The 18,565-nt window shown below is 38.5% G+C and overlaps 1 protein-coding gene across 1 annotated transcript in view; it reads left to right on the plus strand.

Annotated features, from left to right (window-relative positions):
• The window catches only part of sdk1b (sidekick cell adhesion molecule 1b), a 316,455-nt gene that overhangs the window by 198,378 nt on the left and 99,512 nt on the right, over positions 1-18,565 (plus strand). The window contains exons 10-14 of the mRNA XM_051702261.1: positions 8,215-8,409; positions 10,396-10,512; positions 10,627-10,794; positions 11,474-11,576; positions 15,089-15,262. Coding sequence (XP_051558221.1) covers positions 8,215-8,409; positions 10,396-10,512; positions 10,627-10,794; positions 11,474-11,576; positions 15,089-15,262 — 757 coding nt within the window. The remainder of the gene's footprint in view (positions 1-8,214; positions 8,410-10,395; positions 10,513-10,626; positions 10,795-11,473; positions 11,577-15,088; positions 15,263-18,565) is intronic.

The raw sequence follows: 18,565 nt of genomic DNA on the forward strand, positions 1-18,565 counted from the left end.
TATACACATTTGGACAGTTTGAAAACTACTAAGACACATTTCTTTTCTTTTTTTTTTGCAGCAGAGATTGTACCTCTGCAATTTACACTTGCTGTGAATCTTGGCTTGTTCTCTTTGCACTTTCGTAAGGGTGTGAAGCTAAGTTTGTATGCACTTTGTCAGAAACTGTCAGAAATTTAATTACAGCGAGGCTGTTTTTGACAGTCTTATTTTAACATCCTTGTCTTGCATCCTCCCGTGGGTGTGACAAGAATAGTTATGCTGAAACTCCTCCATAGGAGGCGCACGGAATAGATTCATGTTATTTGACCTTTAAAAACGTTGAGCTACAGGATTTATCCATTAAATTCTTTGATGCTTTTCTGATTTGCATATCATGATGAGCTTATCATGGGCTCTTTCAGTTGAACTAAATTTACAATTATTGCTAATATGTATAATTGCCGTTTTATTCGTCCTCACACTCACTCACTCTATCTTTCTGCCTTTTCGATTTCTCCCTCTCTCTTGGTTTCTCCCTCATTTATCCTCTTCTCCAAATCTTCTCCTTTTCTTGGTGAAGCATGTCAAAATTTTATTGGAAGTTTAATCAATCAAAGCCAATTTATTTGATTAAATTTTCATTAATTAAACCAAAGTGTGCCCTGATGAAGGTCTATTGATGGAAATGTTAACTTCGTGATAAATCAAGCAGTGTGTGTGTGTGGGGGGGGGGGGTGTAAATGTGTGTGCTTCTTTAATAATCTTTTACAGTTAAAGTCAGAAGGTTACATACACCTTAGCCAATACATTTAAACTCAGTTTTTCACAATTCCTGACATTTAATTATAGAAAACATTCCCTGTTTTAGGTCAGTTAGGATCACTACTTTATATTAAGAATGTGAAATGTCAGAATAATGGTAGGGAGAATTATTAATTCAGCTTTTATTTCTTTCATCACATTCCCAGTGGGTCAGAAGTTTACATACACTTTGTTAGTATTTGGTAGCATTGCCTTTAAATTGTTTAACGTGGGTCAAACATTTTGGGTAGCCTTCCACAAGATTCTCACAATAAGTTGCTGAAATTTTGGCCCATTCCTCCAGACAAAACTGAGTCAGGTTTGTAGGCCTCCTTGCTTGCTCAAGCTTTTTCAGTTCTGCCCACACATTTTCTATCGGACTGAGGTCAGGGCTTGTGATGGCCACTCCAATACCTTGACTTTGTTGTCCTTAAGCCATTTTGCCACAAATTTGAAGGTATGCTTGGGGTAATTGTCCATTTGGAAGACCCATTTGCAACCAAGCTTTAACTTCCTGGCTGATGTCTTGAGATGTTGCTTCAATATGTCCACATCATTTTTTTTCCTCATGATGCCATCTATTTTGTGAAGTGCACCAATCCCTCCTGCAGCAAAGCAACCCCACAACATGATGCTGCCACCCCCATGCTTCACGGTTGGGATGGTGTTCTTCGTCTTGCAAGCCTCACCCTTTTTCCTTCAGACATAACAATGGCCGTTATCCGTTTCCTCCAGCATCTTCACATGGCTCTTTGCTGTTGTTCTGGAATTGATATCCACTTGAGTTTGGCCAAACAATGTTCATCTCTAGGAGACAGAATGCGTCACCTTCCTGAGCGGTATGATGGCTGTGTGGTCCAACGGTGTTTATACTTGCGTACTATTGTTTGTACAGATGAACGTGGTGCCTTCAGGCATTTGGAAATTGCTCCCAAGGATGAACCAGACTTGTGGAGGTCCACAATGTTTTTTTCTGAGGTCTTGGCTGATTTTTATTTTTTTTATTTTCCCATGACGTCAAGCAAAGAGACACTGAGTGTGAAGGTAGGCCTGAAAATACATCCACAGGTACACCTCCAGTTGACTCCAATTAGCCTATCAGAAGCTAATTGGCTAATTGCCTAAAGGCTTGACATAATTTTGTGGAATTTTCCAAGCTGCTTTAAGGCACAGTTAACTTAGTGTATGTAAACTTCTGACTCACTGGAACTGTAATATAGTCAATTAAAAATGAAACAATCTGTCTGTAAACAATTGTTGGAAAAAATTACTTATGTCATGCACAAAGTAGATGTCCTAAACGACTTGCCAAAACTATAGTTTGCTAATATGAAATCTGTGGAGTGGTTAAAAAAATGAGTTTCAATGACTTCAACCTAAGTTTATGTAAACTTCAGACTTCAACTCTATACCAAACCCCAATTGGGGTTTGTGTATATATGTACTGGAGTACATGATAAATAGTGTTTAGAAAATTGATATTTATTTATTTAATATGTACACAACCAGTCTGGACCTGAGCATGTGAGCAGAGCGTAGCGGGAGCGGAACGATCAGAATTTCACTGGAGCGAGGAGCGCGTTTCATGAGACTGCGCTCAGCTCCGCTCATACGAGGCGCTTACTTTCCACTCCTACCAAAATGCGCTACATTTCTCGTGCGGCCACATTAATGTGTTTGTGCTTCTACAATGTCAAAAATCTGGTGTTGGCGGATGTATTAGGTCCAAGATTTTAAACAGAGTGGATTATCAGAGATGAGGCATCATTTAAACTCGGTGTGATTTGCAAGCTGATGGTGACAGGGGCCGATTCTAATAACAGACTACAGTGAGGTGAGAGCACAGAGGCAGTTCAAAATACAGATTAGTTTCCTGGACATACGTATGTAAAGTAAAATCATTTTATTAGGCTACCGCAGATGTCTGTCAGGTTTACCATCTAATCGCATGGGATAAGCGATGTCTGTATATATCACAGAGGTGAGAGTGTTATTTACACACTGCTGTCATGCCCCATGCCCCATACCCATCAGAAAATATATCCTATTTAGCTTTGCTGATTAATTATGAAGTAAGTATTAAACATGTGCATATGTATCTTGGATTATTAGAAGAAACTGACATGAATATCTGGCAAAATACAACAGAACTGGTTACATTAGCAAGCCAGTAATCCTATAGTACACTCTTGAATTAAATATATAGACAATCTTTTCACAGTATGTAATTTTATCTGTCCCCTGAAAATATGTTGCGAAACGCAAGGCTCAACACAATTTTTCACATGTACTTGTGTCCTTTTCTGATTTTCCTAATCAAAAGAAATCATGCTCATTTGTTTCTCATGCATCAGTCCAAATGCAACAGCCAGTGTTAATGAAGTTTTGAAGTGCGTCTTACATTTTCTGGTGTCTTCTCAATGACCAACATCCACTTCAGACACTTGGTGAACTTTAGAAACATTGAATTAAAGGGTTCACAGGCTGGACAGTGCAGATTCACTGGCTTTTTACCAACATTTCAATTCGCACGGGATAAAAATAACAGGGTTATTTTTGCCGTGCGTTTGATAGGTAAAAGACGCTATTATTTTTTTTACCAGCGTGTGAACACGTAGCCCGCAAAAAGTCTGGAAAAATTACTGACGGTGGCCTTTTTTCCCAAAAGCATCGTAAGTAAGCCTAAGTAGATCGTAGAATCCATCTTACGATTCATCTTCGTTTTGCGGACCATTTCCTAAAAGCAACATAACTTAAGTGGTACTTGAAAATGCTCATAGATTAACGCGTCCTCTGGGGTAATCGTACAACGCTAAGAGCATCGTAAGGACACAGTCTTATGAAGACCCCTGCAGGACAATCGCGAAATTACACCTAATACAATTTAAATACCTATAGCTACACTTAATGCTCATTTAATATCTTTTATTATATAATTTTCTTTTTTTAACCAACAAGGCTAATAATAATAATAATTATAATAATACAATAAATGCATAAAATGGTTGGTCAGTATTGGATAGGGTGGCCAGACATCCTGTTTTTCCCGGGACAGTCCTGTATTTAAGCACTTTTTCTGAAAAAATCATGTTTTGTCCCGTATTTCCCCTCTCCTAAAATTTCTCTATTGCCTATGCGGCGTTCTCAGTCACTTGAGTATTCTAATCAAAGGTAGCCAAGGATACTGCTTGTAAAACCAATAAAATCACACCGTGTTATTTGAAGTACATGATTAAACTATCCAATCACAATCCCCTATCAATAGATGTCCAGTTAGTGAACTAATTGAAGAGTCAGTTTGAAAGAGCACACAGATTAAATTGCAGCTGGAAAAAATTTCAAGGAAGCGTGCATGTACATTTAATGAGGATCTTCAAAAAGAGTTTAAATTTCTAAAAAATGAGTCACAGACAGAGCCTAGTAAAGTGAGGTGTGAGATTTGTGGAGTGTGACAAGGAGGAGGGCATGGCCGTGATAGAGCATGGCCGGCACTGAATCAGCTGATCAGCGGGAGAGTGAGATAAAGGGCAGCCGGAGACGCCAGTTCAAGAGGGAGAGAGACGCAAGTGGCTGCCTTGCAAATGTGTCTGTTAAGTTGAGTTTCTCATTAAAATTTTATGTTTACTGTTCAGCCGGTTCCCGCCTCCTCCTTGCCCGTCCATATACTGTTACAATTGTGCCAAAACCCGGTAGGGAGGAGGGATGCGCTGTCGTGGAGTTCTCGCCGCTGCCATCCGCCAGGGGAGCAGCCACGGCCGTTTGCCTGGGGACGGAGGGGTCGCTGCTGGCCGCCGAGAGCCGGAGGAACCACGGCTGTCTGCCGAGAAGGGGAGGAGCGGTTCCATCCACCAGGGGCTGGAGAACTCGCTGCCGGAGGAATGAGCTGGCGTCCGCCATAGGGCGGAGGAGCAGTTGAGGACCAGGCGACAACGCGTCTGGGAGCTGGCGAGCAAGTTCTTCTCTCTTTCTCCTCTTGCTCTCTCTGTTTGTCTCCACTCGCCCTTTCCCTCTTCCCATGCCTCCCCTTGTCTCTCCCCCAGGTTCACAGGAGGCGGGGTGGACCACCGGCTGACAGAATGGCCGGAAGGGCAGCGTCTCCCCTCCAGAGATGGGGGGATGTTATTCAGACTGGTGGCACCCCAGCCTGAATCGGGCAGGGGAGGAGTGTGACAAGGAGGAGGGCGTAGCAAGGCCATGATGGAGCACGGCCGGCGCTGAATCAGCTGATCAGCGAGAGAGCGAGATAAAGGGCAGCCAGAGACGGCAGTTCGAAAGAGAGAGATGTACGCAGCCGCGTTGCATATATGTCTGTTTACATTTGTTTTAAGTTGAGTTTCTCATTAAAAATTTATGTTTACTGTTCAGCCAGTTCCTGCCTCCTCCTTGCCCATCCATATACTGTTACATGGAGCTCGCTTTTCCATCACCCATGGAGGCCGCACTGACATCGCGCAGCATGTTCATACAAAAAAGCATGTGGATGCTGCTAAATGTAAGTGTGTCACACCAAGTGTTAGGGATTTTTTTGTGAAGCAAAGTTCAGAATCTGACAAGGTGCACGCAAGTGAAGGACTTTTTGCTTATCATTCTGTTGTGCACGGCCATAGCTCTGCACATTCATGACCTGAGAAAAGGCCAGTCTGGAGGAATCATTCATACCCTCTGACATTAAAAAGCAGTTGGATGCCCTGGTTGAAAGCTGGTGACATGCAAGCTGATGATTTCTTTTGTGCAGTGAGAAACTTTTATTCAGCATCGGTGGATTACCACCAAAATTGGAGCCGCTCATTGGAGAACACAGAAAAACTTGAGTGGGCCCTACTGAGAGACATCCCAGATTGGAAAGACATTCAAAGCAGCCTCAAACACTTCTACTCCAAAATCCCAGCTCTCAGTTTGATTGAGGAAACCACGCTCTTTGATGAGTGGGCTTGTTGAAAACATTGTCACTCGTTGCATCACTGAGTGGAACATGAACAAGATGGCCATGTCTGAGAGATGGACAGACATTTTTCATGAGCTGGAGAGCAAGACCATCAACTTCGGAGTCTTAGCCAAGGTAGTGGAGTTTGTTTTATGCCTGCCTGGGACATCTGCATCTGTGGAGCATGTGTTCTCATTAATGAACGCAGCATGGACACCGGATAAATCTCGACTCAGTGATGAACAGTAATGAAGGTAATGCTTTTTGTACATCTTAATTTTGGACTGGACTGCTCTGCATTTTACGATAAACTCTTGAAAGACAAGCGCACACTGAGAAAAATTGCTGCCAGCGAAAAGTACAAGGTGACAACAGTTACAGGTGCGGATGCACCCTCTACTTTGCATTGACCTGCGCCTAGGTAAGGATATGTCAATTTCATTTTTGCTGGGAGGGGGCTGTCCCGTTTTCCACAAGCAGGAATCTGGTCACCCTAATATTGGATGAACAGATAAATAAAAGTTATTTGTGGACTAGTTGGTAACAACAAAGTGGTGGCATAATTGTTGCAGAGAACAGTAAATATTACAATCAGAGAGAGAAGGAAAAAAAGTCAACAACTTGCTGCCATGCATGAAAATCATCCATACAGTAAATTGGCTCCTCATCCTCGTCTCCTCTTCCTCTCTAACACCTAAGGGCACTCTCGCCCGTACCACACGTTGTGTAGTACCGCACATGTTGTGTAGCATTGCTGTTACCGTTATCACTTTTGAGAGTAAAGAACAGTTCTCCATTTGACTGGTGAATGTCCCTAAAGCAAAGCTTCTACGTGTCTCCTTATTTTGCAATCCGCAATAACAGTGAACCTCGTTATATTAAATTAATGCTTGTCATTAGCAGGACCATACACAGGACATCCACTGTCTTCACTGATCCTGGAAGCTTAAATCTCGACATACAGAGCAATTTTTGAAAACGAAATATTAAAATGCACATCTGATGAACAAGCAGTGATTGTGTAAAGAAATATATCGTTCTACATAAAACTATTGCAAAACAAAATGCAATTATGTGGTGAATTAAAATGTACATTTAAGAAAATATTTGTTAATGTTTCCAGTGAGGTAAATTACAAACGGATTTTAAAGTTACGCACAAATATAATGAAGTTACATTGACGACCAGCACTATATGGTCACATTTCAGCACTTCACGTTTATGGACAACATCTCTCTTAAGTGCCACTTAAACTGCGTCCTCGCATGTTCATGTTAAGTGCAGTTTTTGGAAACACTTAAAAAAATAACGAACATTCGTAAAAACGCTCATAGAAAATGCTCTTAACCACTAAGATCAATCATTATTGGGAAAATAAGTTATGAACGTTTAGCACAGGATTAAAATAAAACATTCGTAAAAACGCTCATAGAAAATGCTCTTAACCGCTAAGATCAATCATTATTGGGAAAATAAGTTATGAACGTTTAGCACAGGATTAAAATAAAAGAGAAGCTCTGGTAATTACGCTGTAACATTACCCCACGTCTCCACATAAAATAACCACATCCAAATAGGGCTAGAGAACAAAGATAGCCTGCATCAAGGCATTGTTTGTGCTGTTGTTATCTTCGCTATGAAATATTAGGTCGTATGCCAATATGACGAGGGATTTTTTTTGTACCTGATGGAAAACAAAATTAACAAGAATGTTGACAAATGTCTAATTTTTTTCTCATTGCATGCCGCTCCGCTCCAACATCGCTCTCGCTCAAGAGCGCTCGTGAGCGTTGAGCGGAGCGATGACTTTTGAACTTGAGTGTTGGAGTTGAGCGATCGCACATGAGTTAATATTTGAGCGGAGCGACAACTCGCTCCACTCCGCTCACATGCTCTGGTCTGGACACACTTAACAGAATCATGTTGCTTAATTATGTTGCCAGGAATATTCCGTGCTCAATACAAGTTAAGCTAAATTGACAGTATTTGTGGCATAATGTTGATTACCAGAAAAAGGAAAAAAAAGATTCTCTCCTTTTCTTAAAAAAAAATAAATAAAATCGATTACAGTAAGGCATAATGTTTGCAGGGTTTAAAGGCAGACATGTGAATTTAAATGTTTCATTGTAAGTGCCTCATTGTAACCCAGATTTTGAATTGATTTTTTTTTTTTTAAAAAAGGAGTGACAAGTCAAAATGATCTTTTGTGGTAATCAACATGCCACAAATACTGTCAATTGAGCTTAACTTTTTGAACCCCGAATATTCCTTTAACTTTTTTGGTCTAAAGTTAAAACAAACTAAAAAAAAAAAAAAAATTTTTTTTTTTTTTTTTTTAATGGATGAGTTGGACCGGAAAGAATGCCCATTTAGGCATAGGGTAATTTACTACCTAATTCCCATACTTCAATTTGTGTCATTGCGTAGTTTTGTTGATTTTACTGTGTGGAAAATTGTAATAATTTACAGCTAGTGTACATGATAAGCTGTACATGTGTATTATTCAGGGGTTCCCACACCAAAGCTGAAGTGGTGTAAGGATGCCGTCCCCCTCTCCACACTGAATAACCCACGATATAAGCTTACCTCCTCAATGGTTCTGCAAATACGGAGAATTCAGCCGGACGATGCCGGAATATTCCAGTGCTTTGCTGAAAACACGGCAGGAGAAATCCAGGCATATACCAACTTGGTTGTCACAAGTAAGACACAGAACACAAGACACAAAAAAGACACCAGTATAGAGTGACCAAACAGGTTGATGTCAGTGTTAAACACAGGGGGTTGGTTGATTGGATAGAGCTAATTAAAGAAACTGTTCACCCAAAAATGAAAATTTAGTTATTTGCTCACTCATATGTCAATTCAAACCCATTTAACTTTCTTCAGGAGAACACAAGATATTCTGAATACCAAGCTGCTCCTTTCCATACAATGATAACGTATCGTGACTAGGGGCTGATCAGCTCAAAAATGTACAAAATGCATCATAAGTACCATAAAATTAGTCCACATGACACCAGGTTTGATGTAAATTAATCCAAATGACATAACCAAACTTGCCAAGTTTGAATATATACATGCACGAATAAGATTTGGGGTCTACGGTAGAGGGGAATATTTTCAGCTAATAATGACATAATTTCGTTCACAAAGCTATTTTATGGCTTCAGAAGACTTGGAATATAGCATAAGAGCCATATAAACTACTTTTAAAATACATTTATGGTGCTCAATTGTACTTTTTGTAGCTTGACAACCCCTGGTCACTATATGCTTTCATTGTATGGAAAAGATTGGCCCAAAGATTCTTCAAAATATGTTATTTTGTGTTCCACAATTAAAAAGAAAGTCAAACAGGTTTGGAACGACATAAGGGTGAGTAAATGATGACGAAATTTTCATTTTTGGCTGAACTATCCCTTGAAGTTTATGTGAGAAAGATTCACAAATACAATAACGCATCTTAATGTGTGTGATCTCTATTTTGTTCTCTCTCTTCTTCTCTCTCTAAGGTTGTGAATTGATCAGGGAGTTCAGAGACCCCTCATTGATCTGTGAAATTAATCAGTGTCTACTGACAGATCAACCTTTAACACACACACTTGCACACACACACTCACTCACCACTTAATCAACACCTCCAGCTGTCCTCTTTCTCTCACTTAGTCATCCTCATCTCTTTTTTTGCTCTCTCAAGTTTGATTTCACACCATTTTTTTATTTATTTAACTTTTAAAGTTAGGCAAATTTGTCATATTGATGTAATTTATTAGGAAGGGAATAGCCTAAATAGATGAAAGTTATAATAGAGGTCTGCTATTTAGCGCAACAGTTTATTTTGCCTTATTATTGCTTGTAAGTTCACAATGTAAAGTGGCCCAAAAAGTATTTGGACATTTAAGCCACACTTAAAAAAATACAGTTTATGAATTTTTATTTGATTAGATAACCAAGTGGCATCTGCAAATAAATGATACTAGACCTTTTCTCAGATTTAACTTTTCAAATTACTTTGAACCAACTAGTCCTGAGGTGATTATTAGTGGATATCACTAATGTATGACGTCAGTTCCCCTGAAGTTCACACAGGTTGTCCTAGCAGAGATATAGGTCCCCCTCGTGCCGCCAAAACAGCACCAACCCGCATCTCAGAATAACATTCTGAGATGCTATTCTTCTCACCACAATTGTACAGAGTGGTTATCTGAGTTATCATAGACTTTGTCAGTTCGAACCAGTCTGGCCATTCTTTGTTGACCTCTCTCATTAACAAGGCATTTCCATCTGCAGAACTGCCTCTCACTGGATGTTTTTTGTTTGTTTTTGGCATCTAATCAGCCAATCGTGTGGCAGCAGTGCAGTGCATAAAATCATGCTGATACGGGTCAGGAGCTTCAGATAATGTTCACATAAACCATCAGAATGGGGAAAAAATGTGATCTCAGTGATTTGAACCGCGCCATGATTGTTGGTGCCAGATGGGCTTTCCCAGTAGTGAAGGCAGCATTAAAGACAACTTTTCACTATCCAATCAATTCCGGATTAAAAGAAGTTGTGCCCGACAATTTTTCTCATTAAGTATCCTGTTTCAATCTCTGAAATGGAAGTAAAATGGGTTTTGAATGCCAGATCGTATTGTATATTATTTATAATTTTCTGATTTATTTGTTTACGTTCCATTGTAGGTGTATCGCCATCTTTCACCACTCCCCCTTCTGACATCACGGTGACTGACGGAACATCCGCTATCTTCAGCTGTGAAACATCTGGTGCCCCCAAACCTGCAATTGTTTGGTGGAAAGGTACATAAGATATACACTCATACGAACATCATTTTCAAGTGTAAACATTGTTTTGAGGTTTTTTTCTCAAACTGAGATAAGCATAGAACTGACAGAAACCTGCGGATCTCACAGATTATCAGGTGTTAGCGAGCGGATCGGTTCAGATGCCTCGCTTCACTCTGCTGGAATCCGGAGGCTTACAGATTCTGCCCATAATGCCAATCGATGCAGGGAACTACACATGTTCGGCTTCTAACTCTGAAGGACTGGTCAATGCCACTGCAGCCCTGACAGTCTTAAGTATGGAGGCATAATGTTTTAAATGTTTTATTCATAATGACTTAAACATTGAAAAACAAACAACATATGTAAAATTCAGCATGAACACTACTGAAACTAGTAACAGGAATGCAGGCATTTCAAAACATGTATTTTATCAGCAGTCATTGTTTGACTTAATAACTGCATTCGTTAGCCAGGCTGATTATAAAGTGTAGCAGAGCACAATATTTGTGAATTTATGAAAGACTTTTTCAGTTATTTCACACTGGAATAATGTAATTTTTTAAACCCAATGCCTGTGTTTATTTAATTTAAACATTTTGTGCGTGCTTAATGTTAATGTAGGTTTACAATTGTCCAAGCACATTTTTTATGTCCAGCATGAAAAATGTTATTTGTTATCAAAAAATAAAAAGACATCTGTCCTTTCATTAAAGCTGTGCATCTAAAGGCACCAAAAACATTTGCACAATTGCATAAGGGCAATTTTTCAAACTGCTTTCCCAAACTCTGTCCACGGGTTTACCTTGATAATTTTGGTGCTTCAGTACAGGACGTGATGCCTTTAAAGTCATGGTGACAGTTTGAATGTTAGAACTTTCTTGCTTTGTAAATGTAATTTTGTTCTGTGCATAATGATGCTGATAATTATTAAACTGTGCTGTGATTTTGTCCTAAACTTTATTTTATAATTCAGGTCGAACCTTCATTTCAACACCCCCTGAAGACCAGCGTGTCATCAAGGGCACGACTGCTGTGTTGAACTGTGCTGCAACTCACGACCCCAGAGTCACTGTCAGGTCAGAATTTCAGCTGAGCGATATTCACAGTTCAAAAACATTTTTTTCCTTTTTTGTCATTTAAACTTGCATAAACATAATGGGTAACATTTTATAATAAGGTTCCACTTGTTAACATGAACTAACAATGAACAATTATTTTTAAGGATTTATTAGTTTAATGTTACGGAACATTTCCCCCCAAAATGAAAATTCTCTCATCATTTACTCACCCTCATGCCATCCCAGATGTGTATGACTTTCTTTCTTCTACTGAACACAAACTAATATTTTAAAAATAATATTTCAACTCTGTAGGTCCATACAGTGCATGGGAGTGGTGACCAGAACTTTGAAGGTCCAAAAAGCACACAGTGGCAGCATAAAAGTAATCCTTATGACTCAAGTGGTTAAATCCATATCTTCAGAAGTGATATGATAGGTGTGGGTGAGTAACAGATCAATATTTAAGTGCTTTTTTACTATAAATCTCCACTTTCACTTTCATATTCTTCTTTTGTTTTTGGTGATTCGCATTATTTTTGCATATCGCCATCTACTGGACAGGGAGGAGAATTTATGGTAAAAAAAAAGACTTAAAAATTGATCTGTTTCTCACCCACACCAATCAAATCGCTATTGATTTAATCACTGGAGTCTTATGGATTACCTTTATGCTTCCTTTATGTGCTTTTATGGCCTTCAAAGTTCTGACCACCATTCACTTTCATTGTATGGACCTACTGAACAGAGCTGAGATATTCTTCTAAAAATCTTTGTTTGTGTTCAGCAGAAGTCATACATATCTGAGATGGCATGAGGAAATTATGAAATTATTTTTATTTTTGGGTGAACTATTCCTTTAATTTCAACATGTAGTAATACATTTTTTTAAATCAAAATGTGTATATGTTAACATTAGTTAATGCACTATGAACAAACAATGAACAATTGAATTTGTATTAACTTATATTAACAAAGATGAATAAATGCTGTAAAAAATTGTTAGTTCATGATACCTAATGCATTAACTAATGTTAAAGAATGGAATCTTATTGTAAAGTGTTACCACTTAAGGAAATTGTCTATTTGTTCTGTTTAATATGTCTGTAATGGATTTGGTTAATTATTTTTAATATTCAACACCCCAAACACGTATGAAATGGAGCATTCTATGGGAATCCATAGACTTACATTGAAGGAGGGACACGAGCCAGTATACCATAGAGACACTTATGAACAACAAACGTACTGTAAGAGACCCTTCAAGGTGCATTGAATATTTAAATTATAAAATTCATAGTTTGACTAAATTTATAATAAATGAATAAACAATAAATGTTATTATACGTTTATGTGATAATAATGCCATTGAATTTATTTAACACATTTATAAAAAAATTAATAAATAACTAATTTGACATTATAACATAAAAGTTTCATTCTTTTCTGTGTTATTTCTAAAGACTGGTCAGAACCACAATCGCAAAACAGATACAGAGACACTCAGTAAATGAGTGAAATGTTAGTAACATTGACAATGTTTTACTTACAGTTGAAGTCAGAAGTTTATATACACCTTAGCCAAATCAAAACTCAGTTTTTCACAATTCCTGACATTTAATCGTAGAAAACATTCCCTGTCTTAGGTCAGTTAGGATCACTAATTTATTTTAAGAATATGAAATGTCAGAATAATAGTAGAGTGAATGATTTATTTCAGCTTTTATTTCTTTCATCACATTCCCAGTGGGTCAGACATTTACATACACTTTGTTAGTATTTGGTAGCATTGCCTTTAAATAGTTTAACTTGTGTCAAATGGGTATCCTTCCACAAGCTTCTCACAATAAGTTGCTGGAATTTTAGCCCATTCCTCCAGACAGAACTGATGTAACTGAGTCAGGTAGGCCTCCTTGCTCGCACAAGCATTTTCGGATTGAGGTCAGGGCTTTGTGGTGGCCACTCCAATACCTTGACTTTGTTGTCCTTAAGCCATTTTGCCACAACTTTGGAGGTATGCTTGGGGTCATTGTCCATTTGGAAGACCCATTTGCGACTGAGCTTTAACTTTCTGGCTGAAGTCTTGAGATGTTGCTTCAATTTATCCAAATAATTTTCCTTCCTCATGATGCCATCTATATTGTGAAGTGCATTAGTCCCTCCTGCAGCAAAGCACCCCTACAGCATGATGCTGCCACCCCCATGCTTCACAGTTGGGATGGTGTTCTTCGGCTTGCAAGCCTCACCCTTTTTCCTCCAAACATAATGATGGTCTTTATGGCCAAACAGTTCAATTATTGTTTCAATAGACCAGAGGACATTTCTCCAGAAAGTAACATCTTTGCCCTCATGTGCACTAGCAAACTGTAGTCTGGCTTTTTTATGGTGGTTTTGGAGCAGTGGCTTCTTCTTGCTTCTTGTCGATATAGGACTCATTTTACTGTGGATATAGATACTTGTCTACCCGTTTCCTCCAGCATCTTCACAAGGTCCTTTTCTGTTGTTCTGGAATTGATTTGCACTTTTCGCACCAAACTATACTCATCTCTAGGAGACAGAATGCTTCTCCTTCCTGAGCGGTATGATATGGCTGCATGGTCCCATGGTGTTTATATTTGCGTACTATTGATTGTACAGATGAACGTGGTACCTTCAGGCATTTGGAAATTGCTCCCAAGGATGAACCAGACTTGTGGACTTCCACAGTTTTTTTTTTTTTTTTTTTTAGGTCTTGGCTGATTTATTTTGATTTTCCTATGATGTCAAGCAAAGAGGCACTGAGTTTGAAGGTAGGCCTTAAAATACATCCACAGGTACACCTCCAATTTAGTACACCTTCTATCAGAACTAAGTGGCTGATTGTCTAAAGGCTTGACATCATTTTCTGGAATTTTCCAAGCAGCTTAAAGGCACAGTTAACTTAGTGAATGTAAACTTCTGACCCACTGGAATTGTGATTCAATTAAAAGTGAAACAATCTGTCTGTAAACAATTTTTGGAAAAATTACTTGTGTCGTGCACAAAGTAAATGTCCTAAATGACTTACCAAAACTATAGTTTGCTAATATTAAATCTGTGGGGTGGTTAAAAAAATTAGTTTTAATGACTTCAACCTAAGTGTATGTAAACCACTGACTTCAACTGTATATTTCATACTTGTTAAGCATTCATGATTTTTTTAAATGAGTGCAAATGACTTTACCTATTAATACCTTCAAAATCGAATGAGATCACAATGGACAATTTTATATTTAATTTATAATAGGTAGTTCTGAAACACATTTATAAACAGTACATGCTTGCTCCTATAATATGGTTTTACCCTGTTTTATGATAAAAAAAAATAATAATAATAATTCAGTCTTTACCCATCATGATTAGATCATTATGTAGTACACAAAAAAGAAAAGCTGGCATATGGTTTTTTATGTTGTTCTATCTCAAGATGCCAAGTGTGTTTTTTACTGGTCTTTGGAGTGTGATATATTTGGTGGATTATGAGTCATCATAAAGAGTGTTATTCTTCTCAGTTATTCATGGAAGAGAGGAACCCGGCCACTGAGCTTGTCGATTGGTGGGCGAGTGTTGATGAAGGATGGTTCGCTCCACATCAGCCAGACATGGTCTGGAGACATTGGAGACTACACCTGTAGGGTCATTTCACCAGCTGGAAATGACTCGAAAACCGCCCGACTAGAAGTCATGTAAGCAGAAATAGAAACATACACACAGGGTCCAAAGTTTAAGGGATAGTTCAACCAAAAATTAAAATTCTGTCATCACTTACTTACCCTCATGTTGTTCTAAACCAATATGACATTTTTTCTTCCATGGAGCACATAAAATCATTTTTTATAAAAAAGCTATTAAGCTTCAAAATGCCAAAGAAGGCCTAAAAAGTATCACATATAAGTGCATGCTACAATAGTGTAGTGTGAGGAACACACACAACTTTAAGCTGATATTCACTCATAATCTTCCTCTTCTCCAACGCTCTGAAATGGACAATAAAAGTTGTCTGGACTACAATAATGGAGTTGTGACGCCAATTGATGCAAACACCATTGGTTCTTGCCTGTCATGTGACCAATTTCATTGATGTCAAATGCTGTTGAAGCGCCATTTTTGTATACTTTTATAGTCCATTACAGAGTTTTGGAGGAGTGAAAGATTAAGATTATTGGGTCTGTTCTTCACACAAAGTTACCATATAGCTTCAGAAGACTTGGAATAATGACAAAATTTTCACATTTGAGTGAACTATCACTTTAACACTTGCCAGGCACCAAATGCGAGTAAAAAGTTATTGGCGAGTAAATAAAAAGTTACTTGAATAAGTTGGCTGGTAACTTTATAAATAACAGTAACATAATGCAGGGTCCAATTCGAATTGTAAGAACCAATGTCTGACCCTCGTTTATAAGTGACATGTACAATTCAAATGACAAATAAACTGTCTACTAAAGAAAAATGTTGTGACTTTCACGTCTTTTTACAACTTTTACGCATGTGTAAAATTTAACATCAGAAATATAGGATACCTAATTATTTTTCTTCAGAACTCAAAACAGAATATTTGTGACAGCTGCACTTTGACAGAGAGATGTAGACTGGTCTGGAGATGTAGACATCAAGAAACTTGTTTATCAATTATTATTTTCATAAAAAAATAATGCCAAATACATTTTCATGGCTGGATTAAATATTAAAAGCCACTATTTACTCAAATTACTCACAGTCGGCAGGTGTGGCAAAAGGTAACATTTGGAACTCACATACATGTAGATGCAAGCACCTGTACCGGTAAGCACACTCAAAACAAAACATTCAGGCACGGTTATACTTGTACATGCAGACTCGGTGCATAAGTGTCTTTTTGGAGTGCTATTGTAGGAGGAAGATGCTTGGATCTCTGCAGCAACTCTGGAGCCAAGAGAGCCATCCAAAAATGGGCTGTAATGATAGGACAGAGGATGGAACAGCTGTGCAAGTGTGTGTGTGTGTTAGTGTGTGGAGAGAACAAGATAAAGCGAGAGTGGAATAAGATAGGCCTGATGCCCAAGGCTAAGATCATCTCCTTTGACGACTAGCCAAGTTTCTAGACTTCTGTGGCATCAGTAACTAATTAAACGCACACACTTATACATACACTTAGATATTAATTATTTAGAGATGGCTGAGTGTTAGGCTCCCACGTATTGTCATATGGATGGATGCAGAAGAAATCTTCTTTGAAGTAGATGAGAGACACAGAGGAACACAGATGACGGACAGGATGTACTGTGGCTCCTGTTTAATTGGATGCATTTTTAACTAGATTTGCGTTTGCAGAAAACCCCACCAGAACTTGCAAGGCAACACAAGAACAGTGTTAAAGTTTTAGGACAGTTTGGTTTTTACCCTGATGAAATAAACATCCTAAACCAGCCTAAGCTGGTTTGCTGGTCTTAGTTGGTCTCTCCAAGCCTGCTCTGGCTAGTCTGTTGACTGGTTTTAGAGGGGTTTGGGGCATTTTTCAGCTGGACAGACTGGGAGACCAGTTTAAACCAGCTAAGACCAGCAAGCCATCTCATGCCTTGTAAGTTGAGAAACATTACAAATCATAAATCTTTATCATACATAATCATATTATAACTTTAATAGCAATACTGTTTATGTTCTGCATATAATGAAAAAATCCCCAAATCCTCCAAGTACAGCTCACTTGACCTTGCTGTGTGGATCTACATTTCTTGTAATTCCTTTAGGCTACTTAACGGAAAACAGACCAATATTTAATTTAAAGAGGGTGTAATTTATAAAGAGAAAATGTAGGTTTAGGCTAACTTTAAAAAGACTCCTTAAACTGACAGTTAAATTATAATAAACTGAAAATACATGCAATTTGAATAATAATAACAATACTTTTGAAAGTTGCATTAAGATAACAGAGCACTCCTACCTGTAATATTACAGTATAGCCAGAAAATTTGTAGAAAGAAAACTAATCAAACATTTGAAGAGGCAATGCTTCTCATGCTAATATGAGTTCACAGACTTTAAAATTAATTTCATGCAGTTGACAGGTTATACATTTTATACATATTTTAGTCAGAGGCGCAGCTGTGTTGTTTAAGCTCGCTATGAGAAGCAAGCGAGGGAAGCGAGCGACGCGCTGGGCAAGCTCCGACATCGTGGCTTTCGGATCGCATTGCGGAATTAACGGGGAAAATTAGAGGCGGTGGAACATGCTTTTACATCAGTTAAAGCTGGTGTACAGGTGTAACAACGTTAAAAAAGATGTGCTGTCCTAATTTGAAGTGCTTTTTATCAACTGTAAGCCTTTCTACTTGCCACGGGAGTTTTCCTCGTTTATTCTGGTCAGTTTTTATATTCTTCCACACGTGTGCGTGAATGCAGCGCTGCAGCGGTTGGCTGATTAGATCACAGACACGGAACAACAATACCCGGACTCACTTATTATTATTCTGGGATATTTTAATAAAGCTAACCTCACCCGTGAACTGCCAAAATACAGACAGCACATTACATGCCCCACCAGAGACAGAAATACACTGGATCTCTGCTACACAACAATAAAGGATGCATATCGCTCTGTCCCTAGAGCAGCTTTGGGACTCTCTGATCACTGTCTGGTTCATCTTCTTACAACCTACAGGCAGAAACTAAAATCAGCTAAACCTGTAGTAAAGACTGTAAAGAGATGGACCAATGAAGCATAGCTGGAACTACAAGCCTGCTTTGACTGCACTGACTGGAATGTATTTGAGGCTGCAGACACCAATCTGGACAAGTTTACAGATACTGTAACATCATATATTAGTTTCTGTGAGGATATGTGCATTCCTACTAGGACTTGTTTAACATACAACAATGACAAACTGTGGTTTACAGCAAAACTCAGGCAGCTTCATCCGGCCAAAGAGGATGCTTACAGAAGTGGGGATAAAATCTTATACAATCATGCCAGAAACACACTGACAAAAGAGATTAGAGTGGCTAAAAGA

The sequence above is a fragment of the Myxocyprinus asiaticus genome, chromosome 7, assembly GCF_019703515.2.
Source record: "Myxocyprinus asiaticus isolate MX2 ecotype Aquarium Trade chromosome 7, UBuf_Myxa_2, whole genome shotgun sequence".
In the NCBI taxonomy this organism is placed as follows: Eukaryota; Metazoa; Chordata; class Actinopteri; order Cypriniformes; family Catostomidae; genus Myxocyprinus; species Myxocyprinus asiaticus.